The sequence below is a fragment of the Lithobates pipiens genome, unplaced genomic scaffold, assembly GCF_037356315.1.
Source record: "Lithobates pipiens isolate NorthernLeopardFrog02 unplaced genomic scaffold, aLitPip1_a1.2 Scaffold_19, whole genome shotgun sequence".
NCBI lineage: Eukaryota > Metazoa > Chordata > Amphibia > Anura > Ranidae > Lithobates > Lithobates pipiens.
Genome location: NW_027507764.1, coordinates 418,613,173 through 418,637,093, shown reverse-complemented (window position 1 = coordinate 418,637,093; position 23,921 = coordinate 418,613,173). Strand labels below are relative to the sequence as shown.

The 23,921-nt window shown below is 40.0% G+C and overlaps 1 protein-coding gene across 3 annotated transcripts in view; it reads right to left on the bottom strand.

The window, feature by feature from the left end:
- Positions 1-2,539: 2,539 nt before the first annotated feature.
- Positions 2,540-23,921, bottom strand: part of ENOSF1 (enolase superfamily member 1) — a 60,919-nt gene continuing 39,537 nt past the window's right edge. Inside the window, exons 8-16 of one of the 3 annotated variants that reach the window (XM_077492541.1) lie at positions 23,058-23,140; positions 20,219-20,253; positions 18,276-18,363; positions 16,598-16,732; positions 13,692-13,733; positions 11,618-11,747; positions 7,913-8,012; positions 4,496-4,577; positions 2,540-2,927 (exon numbers count right to left, since the gene is read on the bottom strand). In XM_077492541.1, coding sequence (XP_077348667.1) covers positions 2,820-2,927; positions 4,496-4,577; positions 7,913-8,012; positions 11,618-11,747; positions 13,692-13,733; positions 16,598-16,732; positions 18,276-18,363; positions 20,219-20,253; positions 23,058-23,140 — 803 coding nt within the window. In that variant the 3' untranslated portion in view covers positions 2,540-2,819. Of the gene's footprint in view, positions 2,928-4,495; positions 4,578-7,912; positions 8,013-11,543; positions 11,748-13,691; positions 13,734-16,597; positions 16,733-18,275; positions 18,364-20,218; positions 20,254-23,057; positions 23,141-23,921 lie in introns of those variants that run through there. The other 2 variants (XM_077492542.1, XM_077492543.1) reach the window with 2 other exon arrangements.

The following is a 23,921-nucleotide window of genomic DNA, read 5'->3' as shown; positions in this document are numbered from 1 at the left end:
ACCATCATGAAAACCAAGCACCGCCTTCAGGCTTTCTAAGGGCGTTACAGTTTTGAAGGCCATAAAATGCCAAGATGGCACAAACCCCCCCCCCCAAATGACCCCATTTTGGAAAGTAGACACCCCTAAATTTAGGGGTACACTAGTGAGACTAGGTAATAAATGGCGGGTGCCCTGAAACTATAAAAAAATAACTAACCAACCAGCGTCACCTGTAACAGTTATATGGTGATCACTGGTAAAAGGGTTAACTAGGGGGCAATCAGGGGGCTTTATGCGGTAGTATATGGGGGTCCCTGGCGCTATAAAAAGCTGCGGCGAACCTAAATACCTACCTGCCTAACTAGCGTCACCTGTGACACTAATACAGCGATCAGAAAAACGATCGCTTATTAGGCTGGGCTCACACTGGAGCGATGCGGGAACGCCACGAATCCGCGGCGGGTTCCCGCATCACATGCCTCCCGGCGGCAGTTCACACTGCCCTATGCGAACTGCTGGGAGTGTCAGTGAAATGTTAATGACACCCCCAGATCAGTTCGCATATCGCAGTGCGATCTGCAAACTCGGATCGCATGGTGTGAACACCCATGCGATCCGATTCTGCTGCGGACCAAAAAAAGGGTCCCGTGCGAGTTTGCAGCGGGTGCGACACGAATTCAGCCATACTATCTGTATACTATCTGTATGGCTGAACTCGAATCGCACAGAGATCGGATGTGATTTGCACTGCAGTGCGGTGCGAATCACATCCGTTCTCATAAACCGCTGCAATGTGAACCCAGCCTTAGTGACACTGGCGACGGGGGGTGATCACGGGGTTAAACCTTTATTGGGGGGTTAGGGGGGTACCTTAGAACTAAAGGGGGCTAACCCTAACTGCCCTAACAGTTATTACACTCACAAATGACACCCGCCGGGTGATCAGGGGGTTAAACCTTTATTAGGTAATAAATGGCGGGTGCCCTGAAACTATAAAAAAATAACTAACCAACCAGCGTCACCTGTAACAGTTATATGGTGATCACTGGTGAAAGGGTTAACTAGGGGGCAATCAGGGGGCTTTATGCGGTAGTATATGGGGGTCCCTGGCGCTATAAAAAGCTGCGGCGAACCTAAATACCTACCTGCCTAACTAGCGTCACCTGTGACACTAATACAGCGATCAGAAAAATGATCGCTTATTAGGCTGGGTTCACACTGGAGCGATGCGGGAACGCCACGAATCCGCGGCGGGTTCCCGCATCGCATGCCTCCCGGCGGCAGTTCACACTGCCCTATGCGAACTGCTGGGAGTGTCAGTGAAATGTTAATGACACCCCCAGATCAGTTCGCATATCGCAGTGCGATCTGCAAACTCGGATCGCATGGTGTGAACACCCATGCGATCTGATTCTGCTGCGGGCCAAAAAAAGGGTCCCGTGCGAATTTGCGGCGGGTGCGATGCGAATTCAGCCATACTATCTGTATGGCTGAACTCGAATTGCACAGAGATCGGATGTGATTTGCACTGCAGTGCAGTGCGAATCACATTCGTTCTCATAAACCGCTGCAATGTGAACCCAGCCTTAGTGACACTGGCGACGGGGGGTGATCACGGGGTTAAACCTTTATTGGGGGGGTTAGGGGGGTACATTAGAACTAAAGGGGGCTAACCCTAACTGCCCTAACAGTTATTACAGTCACAAATGACACCAATGCAAAAAAAAAAAATGACATTGGTGTCACTGTGACTGGGGGGCAGGGGTAATTGGGGGGGGGTGATCGGGGGGGTGTGAGTGTGCCTGGCATGTTCTACTGTGAAGTGTCGTGTTGGTGCAACTCACCGATCCTCTCTCCTCGGTGTCGGAACAAAAAATACCGACACGGAGGAGAGATTACATCACTTCCTCTCCTGTGTTTACATTACAGGAGAGGAAGTGATGTCACGAAGGATTTCTATTCGTCGGGAGCGATCGCGAGGGGGTGGCCATGAATGAATAGCCGCCCCCTCATCCCGGATCGCTCGCGAACGAATACCGACCGCCGCAGGCACCGGGCGGGGGCCCGATCGGGCCCCCGACCCGCGGGAAGGCAGGGACGTACAGGTACGCCCATATGCCTGCCCGTGCCATTCTGTCGACGTACATCGTCGTGCGGCGGTCGGGAAGTGGTTAAATAAACCACGCTTTTTTATGACATACTTTTTTCCTACAGTCACTGAATGATTGGATTAATTCACTCCAAAACATTGGATGACCTTTTTGGACTTGAATTATATTGCTTTGGTCACATGGACACTAATGATTTGTGATTTTCACTAAGTTGCTTGATATATATGTTTGATCACAGGTGTTATGCACATTTATGATTGATTGATTGAGTTATTTTCCATTGGCGTGCATCCGGTGGTTATACAGGTTTATTTGCACTTAATAATAAGTTATTTACCTTCAATAAGCACGGTTCATCACACACACATTTTCACATCATTGTTTTTTTCATAACTTTGGAACGGGTAGCTTTAATTAAATTAATTAACAACATCCAACTGCGCGGGTAGGGAATAATAATTTATTGTTCCTCTATCATATATCACCAGGATATAACCACCTGAAGTCCATCGGCATACGGGTGTGTCGCTGGTCAGTAAGTGGTTAAGTAGTTGGATTATAGCTGTTAACGCTGGATCCTCATATATTTTTTTTTTTTATAATATATATTGGTTAGGATTTTCTGGTCATTGTGTATTATCTTGTTAATCCAATTGTACTGGTATTAGAAACCATTGTGTGTTGAGGTAAACCGAGATCAAACCATTAATACTATGAGTAAGGGTGCTATATTTCAACCCTTTCCTCCATGATTAGCTTCTGCCAAACATCTCCACCTGGGAACTGGTACTGTGACACTGATTCTGGTTTCATTTCTGTGGAATATCCAGGATCCTAAAAGATACATGAGCAGATAAAATGTAATTACTTATACTTAATCAAAAAACTACCCAAGACAAATAAAAATATTGCTGTTTTTGAATCATCTTTTTAGGTAATAAACACAAAAATAATGAATACTTACCAGTAGTTCTTGCGTAATAAGAGCTGTCATTTTGAACATCTTTTTATGAGAAACTTAATTTGAAATTTAAATAATTACCAAGAAATGTGTAAGGCATCATTAATAATTTCTCCTTTTAAAGTTTTAGGTTGTCTGGACATCATGTCGATCCAATGACATTGATACTTTGTAAGGCACCAACTCATAACAGTTATGCAGAAGTGGAATTAATACTCCACTGGCTCCATAATTGTTGAGGGTCAGTGATTAAAAAGTATTAAAGGCATAAACAGGGCTTAATCTTAGATAGCTGGCTGTCAATGGGTGAAATGAGTAGGTAGAGTTGTGTTTTAACCATCCTAATTAATAAAATGGACTGCTGATGCTGAAACTGGTGTGTGTCATTTGCTCCGTTCTTTGGTTTAGGAGACAGACAGGTAATTAGCATTTTCACGAAAAGAGCAATAAAAGTCTACACATTCCGAAATATAGATTTCCTTTAAAAGTATAAGTATAGCCTAAACTTCTTTCACTTTGAAAAAAATTTCAGGAGAGTTGTACAGCCAATCAGCTTTTTTATTGATCTCTATTGGGTAGATTTTCTATAAGCTTCTTTCCCGATGATCACTCTGTCACAGAAAGAAAGGGTTTCAGACTGGAATCCCCCAAACAGGGATTCTTGCAGCTATATAAACCTGACAGGTTCTAACCATTCTCCACTGTAATGACAGTGTTCCTATTGATGTATGGGTGTGCTCTCATTTGCTTTCATTTACCTCATTTGCTGTGTTAGTGATCTCAGTGAAAAGAATTGGGCCCCTGTCACACGACAAGGTCATCTGTCAATTTTTCCGGTGGACCTGATCGAATGGTCCGTTCACCCCTTGGACTGGTGGGTGTAAACAGACTTGGGTCCAACAAGCAAACAAACAGAAGGGGATCTGTCCTCCGTCTAGGTGGATCAGCTCAGTGGTAGTTGGGTGTAAATGGACAGTGGAGTCCATTTCCATCCAGCTTCTGACAGAGCAGAATGGGCTTTATTATTCACCCGCTCTGCTCTGATCAGCAGTGAATCAGCTGATCAAAAGGGAGTCCATCCTGTGTGAAAAAGGCCTTAGGGAAAATTTCTAACACGAGATACAAAATGCAGTGAATAACTGTTAGAATATATGAAAGGCTTAGAATATCTATCTAGAAACAAAAAAGTTTGGCTAGTAGTTCCACTTGTAAGCTCCATTTGTGCATGATAATTTGCCCATCAAATAAATCAATGTGAGTGGTAAGCTTATGTGCATAGCCGTATTCCTAATTGCATAACAGTTTGTATTTTTAGCAATTACTTCAAGGGCTTTTACACACCATTATTTTTTTTTCTTCTCTATTTTCTCTGTTATATTTATTATTTGCCTGGAGCTGCAATTTAAGCCAGTTTTCTAAAAGAAGATAAAATGTTGGTTACCTTTGGAGGCATATAAGAAGCATTCTGGATAGCCACTGGATACATAAAGTGTTCATGGAGGTGATCCACGTACTCACACATCCTGAAACCAAAAGACAATATACATAAAGAACATAGTGTAGACCTAGTTAATGAGCTCTGTAAATACAGATATCACATACAGCTGCTTGTTTATTTCTACTAACATAAAAGGAGCAATTGATGTAGCGAAATGGACTACAGTTATAACATGGTACAATTCCCCATCATTCTTTACCTATAGACATATCCCTCTAGTGCTGGCCGCCAGTGACTGTCATCACATCTGTGAGTCCGACCAGAAAGGATTGTAGGATTAGTAGTTTTTCAGACCGGAGTTTCCTTTCCATGATATGACATCTGGACCACACATCCCAGGGATCCTTGCTACAAACTGAAGAGACTCCTGGGAGGAACTATAAAAGGGTCGGGAGATCCGCGCAGCACTCCCTTCTTCCTGGGTCTTGCTGTGCACACATCTCCCTGTTCGGGAGGGGAAAGGCTATGGCCTACCACGCAGTGAATGAGTGATTCTAACCCGGCTCCGGAGGGCCTAAGACTGCCTGCTGTTCTGCATCCACATGGCACCTACCCAGCAGATCAACACTGCGGTCGCCTGCATCCAACAGCTGTGAGTCATCACTGGTCATTTGCTAACGGATGTCTCTTCCATGATAACTGTCTGCAAGGTGGAAACCAGTCTGGTCGTTGGTAAGACGGCAATTGCCCATCCATTATAAACCTTCTTTGCTACTATATCTGAACACTGTACAGGCACTTTTACCTTAGGAACACTTTATTGCATTACTGTTTGAAACACTGTACATGGACACCATTGCTTAAAATTACTTCAAGGAGTATCACTAGCTTGTTTAAGCCCCTCGGCTATTACCCACACCATTGTGCCGTATCGGATACAATTTAATGAGCTCCAACTTCCCGTGACTCGCAGGCCTGCATCTTGGACACTGCTGCTATTACCATATAAAGCAGTGGTCATCAACCCTGTCCTCAGGGCCCACTAACAGGCCAGGTTTTATGTATTACCTTGGGGAGATGAAGACTAGAATACTGCAATCACTGAGTAGCAAATTATATCACCTGTGATATATTTCAGTTATCTTGCAAACCTGGCCTGTTAGTGGGCCCTGAGGATAGGGTTGATGACCACTGATATAAAGGACCCTACTCTATCTCCTATTTTTTCTGATCTCATTAGGATATAAAGGTTGAATAGGCCAGCCTGGGGTTCCCCTTTAGTGTGAATCTGCCTGTGCTAGATAGCTAACCTTTTACTGCCTTTACAGGTTATGTTTCAAGTGTTAATTCATTGTACATACTTTATGTGTAAATTGTGCTTTTTGTGCTGTTTTAAGCTGCCTTTTAGGGAAATTATTCTTCCGAGTCTAGGCTGTTTTCCAGCACTCGGCTGACCAATTCTCTATTTTCTGTGTATCAATACCAGATCACTTACTCCAGTAAAAGTGTATATACTATAATCATATTTGACTTGTGTGACATGTCACTTAAAGGTGTTGTGGAAGATGTCTGAACCCGGATTGTCATGTGGGTTGGAATGTTCACAGGGTCATGGCAATGTAGAAAAACAGATAAATCCAAGTAGTCCTTAAGGGGACCGTGCTACATATACATATATATTTAGACAAGTTCCTATTTGTATAGGGAGTTATCTCCTACAGTCTTGGAGTCTTGGAGTCAATAAAGCTGTTTGTAGTCATTGTAACCACTTGAAGATGGGCATGTTATGCCCCCTTCCTGTGCAACTATTTTCCAGTTTTCAGCACTATGATACTCGGGCTTGCAACATTGTACCCAAATTAATGCCCAGTTAATTATACACCAGAAGGACACCAATCACAAGTTGAAACAGAACCAAGAGTATATGTGTGTGTGTATATATGTGTGTATATATATATATATATATATATATATATACACAGTATATATTAAAGTACAATTTTGCAACACATTTTGTAAGAATCTGTAGTCATCCATGTGGTGTTTGGTTCCATAAATCTCTGTTAATCTCAATATATTTGGCTAGGTAGAAATTTCTTATAGCCAGCAAGGTACTCGAGATGGGGACAACAAATGACAGGGCATAAGGCACGCAATCGCCATATTATATTAACATGAAACATATTAAAATACATTTCATAATAACACTAGACATCATATTCAGATTACACCTTTACCATGATCACCAATGGGCAGGTGAGAATTAGGGCAGTTAACTCCCATATTTGGAACCAACCAATCATGAGATGGTAAACATGAGGAGAGGGAGGTAACCATCCAACAATTTCCACCATACAAAAAAGTGACACACATGATTCAGGGGACTGAGGACCACAGATCCACATGCTTGACATACACTCTCTGGACAAACACAAGCTTGGTAATATGTGACCACTCCCCAACTTGTTGGATGTTGCTGTTAGGATGAATCGAATATACATCCTTTCCTTTAAACAGTGGTGAGATACTGACCATATAAATATTGATCAACTTTTTCTCCCCAAAATTATAGGAATCATATTTTACTGTTTATATTTTAATCTTATCAAGTACTGTGTGAAGGGTAGTTTAGTATTTAATAATTGTCCCACATTATTTGTCTTGTCGTGTGTTGAAGCCACGTGTGGGTGAAATTAATATCAACCTGTATTGTAACTAATCTGGCTATTGTGGTCCTAGGGAAGTTATTTATTGCCCAATCCAATCTGGCAGCCCTGTTAAATTAAGACTTCTTTCAAATTGATAATATCTATCTGTTGGCTCCGCAAGACATATTTTGTCTTCCAAGCGACAAGAGATATTGTGTTTTTGAATTTAAGGCTCGGTTACCCACAACCTTTTTTAACATAGTCGATTGGGGCTACCCTAGGGTTATTTGTCAAATATTAAGGAAAATAGTTTATTGAAACGTTAATATCTTTGGTAACGTGTATGAAATATTAATCACCAGAAATTCCGGTTTTGTATGAAGTTGTATAATTATACAAATTAATAAAATGTATTTACTTATTCATTTAATTGGGAGATATTTATACATTGGTAAGAATTCCCCATATATTAACAAACTCATTGTGGTATGTTACTGATTGAACAAAGTTCACTTTTTTTTTAATCAATTGCCGTAACTGTCTGGAAGCACTGTAAATACACTGTACTTATAGTCAGACACTACCCTTTTATTTATAATTTACCATTCGCCAAAACACTAAATTCTATTTAATTCAAATTCCCCATATTTATTATCATTAAGATTCCATACCACAGTCACAACAAAGTCCCATATGACTGTTGCCTTACTAACATTTCATTATAGCTCTGCATTATTTAGTGAAGACAGAACATAACATTCAATTAACCAACCTGTTTTCTAGGCTTCTCGACACTGAAATGTAGTCAAATATAATCAAATGCTGTACCAGTTCACAAAGACCGACTCCACCGGCATGAGGGCAAACAGGGACTAATAGAAAGCACAATTGATGCATATCGTAAATTGATTATTACCAGATTTATACAAGCTGATTATTAGAGGTCTCTCATTTCTTTTGTCTACTAGGAAAAGTGATACTTTAAAGTTTTTGAAAGGCTTGATAGTTTTCATGAATATATCTTACATTTATCGGAATATTTCAGTCACTTCAAATATAGCAGGAATATTACTTATGTCTTTATGGAGAAACAAAAGCAAACTCTTTAATTGGCTTAAGCTGAACGCCAAGCCAATAGCCAAGTATGTAATTGAAATACATGTGTGTGACTTGCTTCTACTGCCAAAACATTTGTAATTATGTGACTTGTGATACAGGCACTTCTTCCAACCATTCCAGTCAGGTCAGTGGGCTCACTTTTCTCCAATAAAGTGTCTCAACACTACTAAAGTAGCAGTACACGGATAAGGTCATTCTTGTGTTCTACAGAGCTTCTCTACCTCAATCTACAGGTATTCGTTTATCTCCTACTCTGGCCTCCTGTAGGCAATGGTGAAAACTCACCTCCTCAGGGAAGCCTATGTCACCTCTGCCTGGGAACTGAAATTTTTCCATCAACTCATTTACACACAGTTATTACCTTTTGTATCACTTGCCTCTCCCTTTTACATTGTAAGCTCTCATGGGTAAAGCCTCTGCAACCTTCACGTAGTGTATCTGTACTGCCTCTTCATATTGTAAAGAGCTGAGCAAACTGTTGGCACTATATAAATCCTGTATAATAATAATAATAATAGTGTTTTACCCTCCTCACAGCATGTTCACAATGCTTTACGCAGAGCACTTTACAAAGCAACAGAACCTTTACTGGCTTAGTGTGCTACACCAACTCTGTTTGAGGCTGGGTTAACACCTATGCAAATTGGATGCGTTTTTTTCCCGTTTTCTCCGTTGCCGCTGCAAAGCGGCTTGCACAGGATTACAGAAGGACCATATCAACTGAGAATTCAGGTACTCAGACAGCCTGAACTATTACACATTAATGCATTTCACTGTGCATGTAACTGTGTTATGACTTTTAAATATCTTTCCGGAGCGCAGTTTAAAGGTGACAGAAGGCGTCAGCACTTTCACTATAACAATTTCAAATGAAAGCATTTTTCCCCCATATTTATGGTTGTAGAATGCAAAGTAATCAGAAACAATTGTTGCAGAGTTCTTCCTGTTTCTGCTCTGAAGGACTAACGCTTTGTTAGATCATTTTTTGTGTAGGACTTATCCTGGATGGGAGTGACTTTTTCATTATTGATCAGCTGATGCACTTGCAGGGCTCTAATGAGGAAACTTGCAGGATCTGCATTCCTTTAGAAGTGATTAAACCTTTGGGAGCATATCACCGAAACTGTAATTTTTGTTGCGGAGGATGCCTGAAATCCGACCTGCATCTTATTGCGAAATCCGACCTGTATCTTATTGCAGACGTCTCAAAAAATCAGTGAGCCAATCACATGAGCAGGAAATTACATCTCGGGTGGGGGGGGGGGCTGGGGGGTTCCATAAACAAACTGTGTACCGGGGGGGTCCAGGGTCCACGGTCCATACACAAACTGTGCAGAATGCCTCAAGGTTGCCACATTGCATTGAATTTTACAGGAAATTACAGCATTGCAGTTTGAATAGGAAAGGTGATTTTTAATAACACTAAAGTACAATATGGCTTGTATAGGAGATATATATACAGTCATGGCCAAAAATATTGTAACCCCTGCATTTCTGTAGGATAATGCACCACTTCGGCCAAAAAATTGTTGCTATTACAAATGCTTAGGCATTCTCATGTTTGTTTATTTTGTTTATATTGCTATGACATAAAAACTAATCTGACACATTCAACACAAAACTCCAAAAATGGACTGGACAAAATTATTGGCACCTTCTCAAAATTGTAAGAAATAATTGTAATTGTAATTTGTAATTAAACTCACCTGCAACAGGTGCTGACAATATAGAAATTACGCAACCAATTAAAATGATGAAAAAATGTCTCAACCTTTCTGTTGTGTGTCTCTGCGTGCCACATGGAGCATGGAAAAGAGAGAGAGTAGCGAAGAATTGTCTGTGGATTTGAGAACAAAAATTGTGTAAAAGCATGGACAATCTCAAGGTTACAAGTTCATCTGCAGAGATCTTCTTGTTCCTGTGTCCACTGTGCAGAACATTTTCAAGACGTTTACAGCCCATGGCACTGTAGCTAATCTCCCTGGACATGGACAAAAGAGAAAAATGATCAAAGACTGCAACAACAGATTGTTCAAATGGTGGATAAAGAACCTCGATCAACTTCCAGACAAATTCAAACTGTCCTTCAGGCACCGGGTACAACTGTGTCAGATTGCACTATATGTCACCATCTGAATGAAAAGGGATGCTATGGTAGGAGACCCAAGAGGACCCCCCTGCTGACACAGAAACATAAAAAAGCCAGATTGGAGTTTGCCAAAACTTATCCGAGGAAGCCAAAAGACTTTTGGGAATGTTCTGTGGACAGACGAAACAAAATTACAGCTTTTTGGCGAAGCCCACTATTCTGCTGTTTTCAGAAAAATAAATGAGGCCTTTAAAGAAAAGATTACAGTCCCTATAGTCAAATATGGTGGCTATTCACTGAATGTTTGGGGTTGTTTTTCTGCTTCAGGCACTGGATGTCTTGACTGTATGCGTGGCATTATGAAATCTGAAGACTACAAAATAATTCTGGGGTGCAATGTAGGGCTTAGTGTCAGAAAGTAGGGTCTTCGTCAGACGTCATGTGTCTTACAGCAGGACAATGACCCAAAACGCACATCAAAAAGGACCCAGAAATGGTTTAAGCCATAGCGCTGGAGAGTAGTGAACTGGTCAGCAATGAGTCCAGGTCTAAATCCCATAAAGCACCTGTGGAGAGATCGCAAAACAGCAGTTGGGAAAGGAACCCTTCCAATCTGGGAGACCTGGAGCAGTTGGCGAAAGAAGAGCGGTCCACAATTCCAGTAGAGGGGAGTAAAAAACGTATTATTGCTTACAGGAAGCGATTGATTTCAGTTATTTTTTCGATGGGATGTGCTACCAAATATTAAATTGCGGGTGCAAATAATTTTGTCCAGTCCATTTGTGGAGTTTTGCGTGGAATGTGTTACGTTTGGCTTTTTTTTCTCAACTTTTCTGTGTCATACCAATAAAAAACAAAAGAAACAAAACAAGAGAATCCCTAAACATTTGTATTGCAACAATTTTCTGGCCGAAGTGGTGCATTATCTGACAGAAATGTAGGGGTGCCAATATTTTTGGCCATGGCTATATATATATATATATATATATATATATTTATTTATTTATTTAATTTAATTTGTGATATTTTCCACAAAAGTGCATGCAGTTACCCCATAAATTCTTGGGTGGTAAAAATGGCAGCAGACAGATCAGTGATGACGAACAGTCATAGAACACGAAGATATATCCTAACCCTAAACATTGCAGAAAATAAAAGCATACTTGTGTACTTTAAGGCTAACATAAAAACTAACATTTGTCATGAAACATATTTATGATGGTCTCAACGGCTGTCTGGTTTCTGGAATGTATATATATATAGGCTTACTATTGTATTTATTTGCCATGAGAAGAACAGAGAGGTTTTCATTCACACTTCCCAATCTGCAGCTGTCAATCTGAAGATACTGCAGAGCACGAGCTTGTAGAAACTGTTTAAACATTACTCTGTTCTGACACTACAGACCGAAAAAAAAAAAGAAGAGTTTAACCGTAATGTACATAAATATGCAATAGGAAGAACACACATACAGTAGCCAAGGCAAGATAAGAAATGAATAGATAGTTAAACATTCTTTGAGCCTGTAATAGTTAGCATTTATGGAAACTATAGTGTAATTTTATTGAACACAATTTCAGTTATAATAACAGTTCTTTAAAATAAATTGTGATATCCACGCTTTACATGCCTGCATATTTTTATTTTTTCTATTCCATGTAGAGATTTGTTGCCACTAGAGGCAGTATAGATAATCTACCTTTGTTACTCTTCCTAAAAACTGTTGCAATAAGATAAGACAAACAATACTTTCATCGTTTTCAATGGGCCCCGACTCGTAAGCTTGCATTGTGCTATTTTGGCTTTTGCTAAGTTAACAATCTGTATTCCTTTAAACAGCCCAAACACTTTTAAAGCATTAACACACACTAATGAGGTTATAAATATTAGGCTGGGTTCACACTGCTGCGGGTGGGAGATCCGGATGTGATTCGCACCGCACTGCAGTGCAAATCACATCCGATCTCTGTAGCGATGCGAGTTCAGCCATACAGATAGTATGGCTGAATTCGCATCGCTCCCGCCGCAAACTCGCACGGGACCCTTTTTTTGGTCCGCAGCAGAATCGGATCGCATGGGTGTTCACACCATGCGATCCGATTCCTGTGCGAGTGTGCAGATCGCACTGCGATATGCGGACGGATCTGGGGGTGTCATTAACATTTCATTGACACTCCCAGCAGTCCGCATAGGGCAGTGTGAACTGCCGGCGGGAGGCATGCAATGCGGGAAAACGCTGCGGATTTGCGGCGTTCCCACATCGCTATGGTGTGAACCTAGCCTTAAACTCATCTTTTTTTATGTGTCTAAAAAAAGAGGTTCCTTGTAACCACATTCCTCAGTATAATGCCCCGGTCTGAGGATATATAGATAAATGTCAGTCATTTAATAGCTACCAGCTGACACTCTGTGTGCCTGTTAGCTGCCAAACATGACTGTCACTGACATAATTAGTCCCTGCTAATAATCAGAATCCAATCAGAGTGGTTCCTAATCACGTAATGATTCCTTGCATTCCTAGCTGCTATAGCTAGTCCCGGGGCCAGGCTGTGGCCAATAAGAGTAAAAAATACCCCCTCGTCATTGAGATTAGACATTGTCCCAGACTTGGTGGTCAGTAGGAGGAGGAATAGTGTCCTGTCATTGGTATTATTTGGAGGAATGGTACCTCATCGTCGGTGTTAGTGGAGGAATAGTGCCCCATCATTGGTGTTAGTGGAAGAAATGGTGCCTCATTGTTGGTGACAATGGAAGGAATCCCCTCATATCAGTGGAAGTAACAGAGCCTTATACCAGTGGTAGGACCTGTGCCCCAGAGCCATTCAAAGGGCTGCATCCGGCCCACAGGCCACAGTTTGGAGACCAACGTGCTAGAGTTTTTTCACTCAAGGGTTTGTTTGTGTTTTAAATAATATCTATTCCTGAAACAGAATTTAGTTGTAGCACATGCTTACTGGACTTACTTTTTAACTAGTTTATGAGATACTAATTAATTTTTTTTTTTACCTTAATTAACCCCTTTGTTACCAAAGTTTGTACAAGCTTACATATACAAGTCAAATTTAGCAGTTACTGTAACTTTACTAATTTTATGATTAATTTACCATTTTGAAATTCAGTCTGAGAACTAGAAAAATGCACTAGTGCGCCTTCCTAGTTCCTGCTGCAGTGATAATAATAAGCATTCTCACAGCCCTGTGCATTGCATTAGAAAACACACTTGCCAAAACTGTGGTCTTTCATTATTTTGATCTCCTTTAAATGTACTAGAGGATTGGAATCAGTCACTTGGCCATCCCTTGAATATGGTATATAGGCACATGAATAAACACTAAAGACTTACTTGCTCCCCTGTGGCAACTCCGATTCCGTATGGAGCTAAAGACTAATTAAGAAATAATACCATTATGAAATATCTTCATTTACTTTTGTTCACTTTCCTAAACATAATAAAGATTATTGAAAAAGGAAATATGATCATTTACTGTATGTATTTTAACAAGCTAAATATTATTACAGTGTGTTTATATATTAGGTAAATAATCTCATTTTGATATTTTAACCACTTGCTTACTGGGCACTTAAACACCCTTCCTGCCCAGACCAATTTTCAGCTTTCGGTGCTCTCACACTTTGAATGACAATTACTCAGTCATGCAACACTGTACCCAAATGAATTTTTTGTCCTTTTTTTCCCCACAAATAGAGCTTTCTTTTGGTGGTATTTGATCACCTCTGGGGTTTTTATTTTTTGCGCTATAAATGAAAAAAGACCGAAAATTTGGAAAAAAAACGCATTTTCTTTGTTTCTGTGACAGAATTATGCAAATTATTAATTTTTCTTCATAAATTTTGGCCACAATTTATACTGCTACATATCTTTGGTAAAAATAACCCAAATTAGTGGATATTATTTGGTCTTTGTGAAAGTTAGAGAGTCTACAAGCTGTGGTGCGAATCGCACAAAATTGATCACATCTGATGTACTGGTGGCCTATATCGCTTCTTGTGACCCGAACAAGTCAGGAAAGTACAAATACCCCCCAAATGACCCCTTTTTGGAAAGTAGACATTCCAAGGTATTTAGTAAGAGGCATAGTGAGCTTTTTGATGTTGTCATTTTTTTCCCACAATTCTTTGCAAAATTAAGATTTTTCATTTTTTTTTTCTCCACAAAATTGTCATTGTAATAGGTTATTTCTCTCACATGGCATGTGTATACACCAAATGACACCCCAAAAAAAATTCTGCTACTCCTCCTGAGTATTACAATACCACATGTGTGGGACTTTTTCACAGCCTGGCCACATAGAGAGGCCCAACATGCAGGTAGCGCCATCATGTGTTCTAGGAACATAAATTACATATCTAACTTGTTGACTATTTATTACACTTTTGAAGCACCAGGACAATGACACGTGACACTGATGACAGATGGCACTGATATGTGGCAATGATGACACTTATACGTGGCACTGATGACACGTGGCACTGATGACAGATGGCACTAATATGTGGCACTGATGACAGATGGCACTAATATGTGGCACTGATGACAGATGGCACTAATATGTGGCACTGATGACACGTGGCACTTATACGTGGCACTGATGACACGTGGCACTAATACGTGGCACTGATGACACGTGGCACTAATACGTGGCACTGATGACAGATGGCACTAATACGTGGCACTAATACGATGACGCGTGACACCGATGACAGATGGCATTGATAAGTGGCATTGATGACACGTGACACTGACAACAGATGGCACGTGACACTGACAGGTGGCACTGATGACAAATGGCACTAATACGTGGCACTGATGACAGATGGCACAAATACGTGGCACTGATGACAGATGGCACTATGTGGCACTGGGGGCAGGTGGCACTGGGGGCAGGTAGCACTGGGGGCAGGTAGCACTGGGGTGGATGGCACTGGGGCAGGATGGCACTGGGGGAGGATGGCACTGGGGGAGGATGGCACTTTTTTTTTACTTTTTTTTTTTTTATCAAATCAAACCAAAGCAGAACGGCTGCCGCTGCAGCCGTTCATCTCTCCCCTCTCACACTCTGTCTGTGTGAGGAGGGAGAGCGGCGCTGAGAGATGATCTCATATGTTTACATATGAGATCATCTCCCATTGGACACGCCGATAGCACTGTAAACGGCCGCTGTGATTGCCCGTTTACAGTGATCTGTGTTTGCCTGTCCCCGGGGGACACGGCAAACACAGAACTTCCCCGATGCGCGCCCGCGGCGGCGCACATTGCGGAAGTAAACATTAGGACGTCCAGGGACGGCCACCCGGACGAAAGCGCCTGCTCTACGGCCATCATTCGGCTATAGGGCGGGCGCGAGGTGGTTAACATAGAGTAGATATTTGACAAGGATGTCATTTTTAAGCCTAATGTGTCTGTAAACCCTTACAAATACCCAGTGAAGTGACTGGTCTCAGGTGACAATACAGAGATGAAACAAATCCTCCTACATAAGTTGTACCTGTTTATCTGCCACCACCTCTTCTGTAGTTTGTTTTAAAAACAAACATATTAAATTATTTTCTTCAGCTCTAGTGACAGGGGGCGATTCATATTGCCTTGGGGGGAAACCTCACGCAAAAAATGTTTTTACATTTTGGTGGGTTCCCCTTCAAGATTCTCGGCACACAAGTCGCACCGCAAGTCGGATCATCTTGATCCGACTTGATCTCTTAATCCAACTTCTGGTGCGACTTCTATTATATTGGGCTCCCATAGGGAACATTGATTATGAATAGAGGCAGAGAAACGCGGCTGAAAGTTACTGTGGATAAACGCGCATTGACGCCAATGTAAAACACGGATAAAATTGTGTTTTTAACTCCACTTTTTTTCTGGCATTGGTACTAGCTTTACAGCTCGTTTTTTTAAAACGTCCGTGTGTATGGGTCACATTTCCACTCCTAGCATCAAACACGACACTGTGTGCCTGTTGTTTTTATAGCCGGAAGGGAGATTTTCCAGGATTTTGATGAAACTGGGGAGACAAACTAACAGTAAAATGGGTGAGGTTATAGCAGTTTTTCATGTACTACCAAAGCCTTAGGCTAGGTTGCTGTACTACACTGCAAATTTATTTTTAAAGTTTGATCTTTTTCCCAATGCATTGGAATCATATATCCATAATGTTAGGTCGCTTCCAATAACTAGTGGTTTGAAACATTATCATCCAATGTTTTTATTTGAAGAAAAAAAAAATGTACCTTGGAGATTGTTGCATGGCCAAGTATATCATCTGGGGATGTGGGTTCCTCAATCCAGAGAGGTTTGAAAACAGCTAACTCTTTCACCCATGAAATGGATTCATTCACTTCCCACCTCTGGTTTGCATCAAGCATCTAAAAAATGTAATGATCCTAATTCAGCATCAACTTTTTGTCATTTCTAGTTATGGAGTGGGTTTAGTAGGATAAACAGAAACTAAACTTAAAAATAAAATCGCAGGCAGAGTTTTTTGGTAGAAGATATGTTACAACACCTTTACTTAACTCCTATCAAAATTTGGCATGGTGTTCACTGCCTGAGGCAAAAAGACAGTATCGTATATGTTCCTAGCTTACTCCTGGCATCCTGCACATGCAGGATCATCATTACCAACCACCCAATGGCCAAAGAGGAAAGATGCCAGACCTGGAAGAAGAAGGCAGCAGCAGTGTGGCCATTGCGGAAGGGCACATTTGGGGGTGAGTCTATCACAATATGCATACTTGGATATTATAGAAAAAGCTATAGAGCATGCTGCACATTTAGTTCTGCTTTAATTTAGCTCAGTGCGTCTTTCAACCACTCAATAGCCAATCATTTTGGGTTTATAAGCTAAAAACTTTCATATGTGGTCATCACTTATTGGATCTAATAAACTTACCCCAAGACGTGACACTATAGTCTCCTAAAGCCCCATACACACAATCAGAAATTCCGCCAGCAAAAGACTGAGAACAGGTTGTCTATTTTTCGGTCGGAAAAAAATTCAGATCAGAAAATCCAATCGTCTGTACAATTTCCGACGTGCAAAATTCCTACGCATGCTCGGAAGCATTGAACTTCATTTTATTGGCTCGTTGTAGTGTTGTACATCAACGCGTTCTTGACGGTCGAATAAATACAGAGAACTTGTGTGACTGTGTGTATGCAAGCCAAGCTTGAGTGGAATGCCATCAGAAAAAACATCCAAGTTTTTTTCCGACGGAAAATCCGTTCGTGTGTACGGGACATTAGAGAGAACTTTTTAGCTCCTGACTTTTTCACATAAGACATTCTACATATATAGAAGAAGGCAAGATGTTGGCAGGGGTGTGAGTTTAAGAATTCCTCTCTTGTATGACAAGGAGTTAGACCACCAAATTGCCAACAAACGAAGTAGGTAGCCTGTGCTCCCAGCACACATATTATCAACACTTCATTTTTATTTGTAATTGAAGTGTACCTTTGTGCAGAAGATTAACAATAGCATTTCACTGATTTTATTTGTTGCCTGAAATCTCTCTCCAACTGTTGAAAAAAACTTTGTCCCACTACCTCTAGGGACCTGTGATATAGAGACCTTTTGAGGTCAGAAAACTCATGAGGGATTTCTAATAAAATGAAGCCTGTTCTGAGACAAATAGGTAGATTGCCATTGTTGGACTCCTTCTGAAGATGCTAGTTGCCAACCGTATCTTCTTCTTTATTAATAAGTCGGAAATTATTGAAGTGGTATGACAGCCAGGTAGACAGCATCTTCAGGAGGAGAAATAAGTAGCCATATACTTGCATGAAAGTCAGTTTTACCTTCAGTAACAGAAAATTATATACTTCAATGACCAGTTCCAGGCATGCTATACGGTGGTTTACAAAATATGAGCATTATGTAAATGGTTAAAATATATTTTGATTACTCACCAGTTTATTGTCAGGCCCAATCATATCTCTAATAAGTTTACACCTTCTAATATCATCTTGTAAATCTGCCCCTACTTTCACTTTAAATCTAAAAAGGATAAAATGAATAACAAAGAACATGAATATAAAATTATTTTAGCAGATTTATATCAGTGTTGATGCTACTTCTAAAACCTGCTGGCATCAGAACCTAATGTTACATGTCCAGACAAGAAGGACAAACATATACTCAGAATATACATGTATTTCTGATATGTTTACCTGTCAGCACTGGTTGTATCTCAATAACTTCACCTCAACTGGAAGTAGAGGTAATTCACAGAGATTAAACTACATTTTTAGTATAGAGTGGAAAGGGTGGGAACTTTTTAAGGATTTTATTGCTGGCGGTATTAGGACAAAATAATTATAACCTGACAGAGGTTTAACTCCTCTGTATTCTATCCTATCCCAAAGAAAAAAGGTATTGGATGAAGTTGGAATTAAAATTGGATATGAACTGATATACTAAATTAAAATAAAATACCAACATTCTACAGTGGCTTGAAAAAGTATTCATACCCCAAATTTTCCAAATTTTGTCATGTTACAACTAAAAACGTAAATGTATTTTATTGGGATTTTATGTGATAGACCAACACAAAGTGGCACATAATTGTGGAAGGAAAATTATAAATAGCTTTCAACATTATTTACAAATAAATATCTGAAAAGTGTGGTGCTCATTTGTATTCAGCCCCCTTTACTCTAATACCCCCTTACTAAAATTAAGTAGAACAAATTGCCTTTAGAAGTCATCTATTTAGTAAATAGAGTGCACCTGTGTGTAATTTAATCTCAGTATAAATACAGCTGTTCTGTGAAGCCTGCAGAGGTTTGTTAGGCAACATTAGTAAACAAACAGCATCGTGGAGGCCAAGGAACACATCCAGGCAGGTCAGGGATAAAGTTGTGCAGAAGTTTAGAGCAGGGTTAAGTTATAAAAAATATCCCAAGCTTTAAACATCTCACGGGGCACTGTTTTTTCCATCATCCGAAAATGGAAAGAGCATGGCCCAACTGCAAACCTACCAAGACATGGCGTGTCGAGCTAAACTGACAGACCGGGCAAGGAGAGCATTAATCAGAGAAGCAGCCAAGAGGCCCATGGTAACTCTGGAGGAGCTGCAAACATCCACAGCTCAGGTGGGAGAATCTGTCCACAGGACAAATATTGACCTTTATGGAAGAGTGGCAAGAAAGCAATTGTTAAAAGAAAGCCATAAGAAGTCCCATTTGCAGTTTGAAGCCATGTGGGGGACACAGTAAACATGTGGAAGAAGGTGCTCTGGTCAGATGAGATGAAAATTAATATTTTTGGCCTAAAAGCAAAATACTAGGTGTGGCAGAAAACTAACACTGCACATCACCCTGAACAGACCATCCCCACCGTGAAACATGGTGGGGGCAGCATCATGTTGAATGCTTTTCTTCAGCAGGGACAGGGAAGCTGGTCAGAGTTGAGAATCTGTGGCAATACTTGTAGATTGCTGTTCAGCTATTCTGAAAGAAGAATGGGCAAAAATGTCATTCTCTAGATGTGAAAGCTGGTAGAGACATCCCCAAAAAGACTTGCAGCTGTAATCGCAGAGAAAGGTGGTTCTACAAAGTATTGACTCCGGGGGGGTGAATACAAATGCACGCCACACTTTCCACATATTCATTTGTAAATAATGTTGAAAGCCATTTATCATTTTCCTTCCACTAATTATGTGCCACTTTGTGTTGGTCTATCACATAAAAGCCCAATAAAATAAATTTATATTTTTGGTTGTAACTTGACAAAAGGTGAAAAATGTCAAGGGGTGCTTTTTCAAGGCACTGTATATACACAAACTTCCAAAATGTTTAACATTATCTACAACATACAGACATAGAAAAAAAAAATATAAAAAAAAAAATACCTTGTCCACCCTTCCTTCAGTGCATCTGTACACAACTGGAATATAACAGCAAATATTATAATTAAACCTATACAACCAGTGCTTTCAAACAAAAAATAAACAATGTCCTATAATAAAACATAAAAAACATTTATATATAATGTACCAGCATTTTTATTTTGTCTGGCAAACAGGATACCTACAGTCTCAGTACAGATGCTTCACGTGTCACTGTCCCTGTTGGCTGCAGGGAAAAAAACACTAAAGGGGAAGTTGCACCATGTTTGAACAGACTGATGTGTTCCATTTACTAAGGTTTGGAAGATGCCTAAAGTAAAGTCATTCTCCCATTAACTCTCTCTAGTGCTTGCCTGACCAGAAGACTTTCTAAGCAGCACTGGAGGATGCCTTAATATCTTCAAGAAGAATGCAGGGTCACATTTAGGATTTTGTAGGGATAATGGCAAAAAAAAAAAGCCTGTAATCAGTTAAGGATACACCTTGTACATACAAGGTTTAACCAACAAAATGTATCTACATTGCTAGGTGTACCTCTTACTTCCCCCATACAACTTATAATTGTAGCGCTGGCTCCTGACGAGCATGCGCTATATGTTTTCAAAGTTAATTCTCCTGAAACCACAGTTGGGATTTGGGGCTAATTTTACAAAATTTATGGTTTCAGTACCAGTCTGGCTGGGTTGCACTGGGTTCTCCTTGACCGCAGGTGTCGCTGTCACCCCCAGCAAGTTTGAGAACGCAGTCTAGATGGGTGTATTGAATGTCACGTTTCTCTCTGGAACCAGCCCAGTGGGAGTATTCTCCTGCTGTGCCTTCTGGGAGGGGGTATTTAAGGTACTGACATCACGTGGTCCAGGGTTCCGGTCCAGAGAGGTTTTTCTGTCTGTTTGGTTCTGGTCCTCCTGACCAGCCCCCATGGCTCTCCTGGCCTGGGGTGCGGAATCATGCATTTCCAAGTCTCTGAATTTGCTGGCCCGAGGTGAAGCAACTGCAGGGACAGGCCTGAATGGATATCGGGGTCTTATTGATTCAAAGGTGGTTCAGTACCGTCTCGTCTAATGGAGAGGCCCAGCAACTGGAGGAGCACCCAGGGGAGGACTCTTCAGGAGAAGGCTGTGCGCAAGGCTGGCTTCTCTGAAGGAGTTGAAGGACACTTCATGGATCTGCACTCATGCGGTATCGCCGGATTGGCTGAGAGATACTGGTACTGTATGATAGCTCTTTAAATTTGTCTACGTCCCTCAGTTACACTCAAGTCTGTGGCAGAGACTTTTTCTCTTAAGGATTCTACATTCAAGTCTGTGTCAGAGACTTTACTTAACACCCCACCGGCTGCTGGGCCTAGTGAGAGGAGGTCTATCCGGGGGTTGTAAAATCCAGCTGTGAAACGGTTATTCTCTGGATTTCTTCTATAAGAGACTTATCATTTTTGCAATCCAAAGCACCTGAACTTAATCCAAACCCTCTACCCTAAACTGAGAGACTCTGTTTATACTTTAAATAAATAACCCAAAAGAAGATTCAATGTCAGTTTCCACATTTCTTTGGGCCATTTACCATGGGAAACCCAAGACGGAGAAACAATCATGAAGGTAACGGTAAGCCCAATCAAACCAGCAGCTTCTTTGGGGGTCAGTACTACATAATATAGTTAGAGATCCGGCTAAACTGCAATGTGTCTTAGGAACTTCAGGATTGTTCCTGCGTATTAGAATGCTGCAAAAATCGTTTACAGCTTCACTGATAAATATCATGCAGCAATATTACAGTTATATTATAGGTAGTGAGGTTGTTTGGTTATTTGATGTGAAAATCAGATGAATGTGCATTGTTCTACACATATCATCAGCTAATAAAACTTAACTAACCTCTTACTCATCTATAGTTAACCCCTAATCAGCCTAAAAAAAAACTTCATTGTCTTCTTCCCTTAGATATAGCAAAGTTGTTTTTTATGTCTAATATTTTTTTTAATCATTCATATGTAAACTTACATATGAATTGTAGAATAATATATATTTTTTAATTAAGTAACAAAAAAACTTTATTTCATTGTAAATCATTTGGAATGCTCTGTACCAGCTACATATTTTTAGCATAATTTTAAATAGGACAAATCACAGAATTACATTTGCATTTGAAATCATTCATGCAAAAAAATATACATTCATACATTTAACAGAATACATACAAATATTCTCATAAGCCCCACATAAATTGCTAATGTCACCCTTATTGCCAAGCAAAAATAATGGTGGCTACCTGCTATGTTGATATGACAGTAATTATTAGGCAAGAGTGTCAGATGGAAAGGGGCCAAAAAACAGAGTGGGACACCCCAATATTAAAATAAAAGGAAGTTGTTGTACTGCAAATGTCTCATCTGCACCACCCCAAAGCTGAGTTGAACACTTCATCCTGTACTACCCAGTAAAACCAGATACACCCTGTTTTTTTTTTGTTTTTAATTGTCTTGATGCTGACAAGAATAAGGGTCGGTGTCAGAAGTGGGATTCCCAATTGTTGCTATAGTTGAATGGGATTTCAACTTGTATTTTTGATGCACTAGACTTTTTGATGAAGGCTTTTTAAAAGACGAGAAAACAAAAATATGGAACAGAAAATTTGAACCGGGTAAAGAGTAATGCAGGGTTAGATTGGGCTAATAACGAGTGAAGTGGATTTTTAATTATTCACTCATTTCCCTTCATTCAGAAGTTATTTTAGGGATTCCACAAGGGTATTGCATTAAGCCATTCTACAATGGCCACACTAACAATAATGGAGGATATACATGAAAACCAAGGAACAAAGAGATTCCCATATCATTAACTCAAACCTTTTTTAGCTGTTCATCTGGATAGCCTAACCAGGCACATGATGTGGTATATGCAGGGTATCCTTTCTTTAGCATGTACTGCTCTAATAACAAATAAAACAATCTTATCTATTTTATATACACTGGTACATTTTTCATCTATCATTATAATATTTTATTTCATGTTCTACAAGGTATAATCTGTTTATTTATCCAAAAATATACATATTAAAGTAACATTGTACACAGTATCAACGCAATATTTGCTATTGATTACATAATGGGAATTACCTACCAACCCCAACATCATGAGTGAGATTATTTAATATAAGAGATAAGTAATATATATATATATATATATATATATATATATTATTTTTAGAATGAAAAAATTGAGAATTATTTCTCTAAAATAAAGTTAACTTTTAAAAGGTGTGGCTTTTTTATATTTTAGGTTTTATGTTTTGCATATAAGTGTTTTGGTAAGGGATCCAAAGAACCCTTATACCAAATCACTGGGATAGGCTAACAACGTGCCTGGTATTTGCCTACACATGGGGACAGGCAAGTTGCAGATAAAACCCACCTTCACTTTTGGAATTTCCCATTAGACCCATAAGTGAAAACCATAGCTGTGTCTGTCATGTTGATGGACACACAGTGCATCCGGAAAGTGTTTATAGCGCTTTACTTTTTCCACATTGTGTTATGTTGCAGTCTTATTCCAAAATTAAATAAATAAATTATTTTCCAATTAAGTTCTACAAACAATACCCCATAATGACAATGCAAAAGAAGTTTGTTTGAAATCTTTGCAACTTTATTAAAAAAAATAAAAATAAAAAACAAAAATCACATGTACATAAGTATTCACAGCCTTTGCCA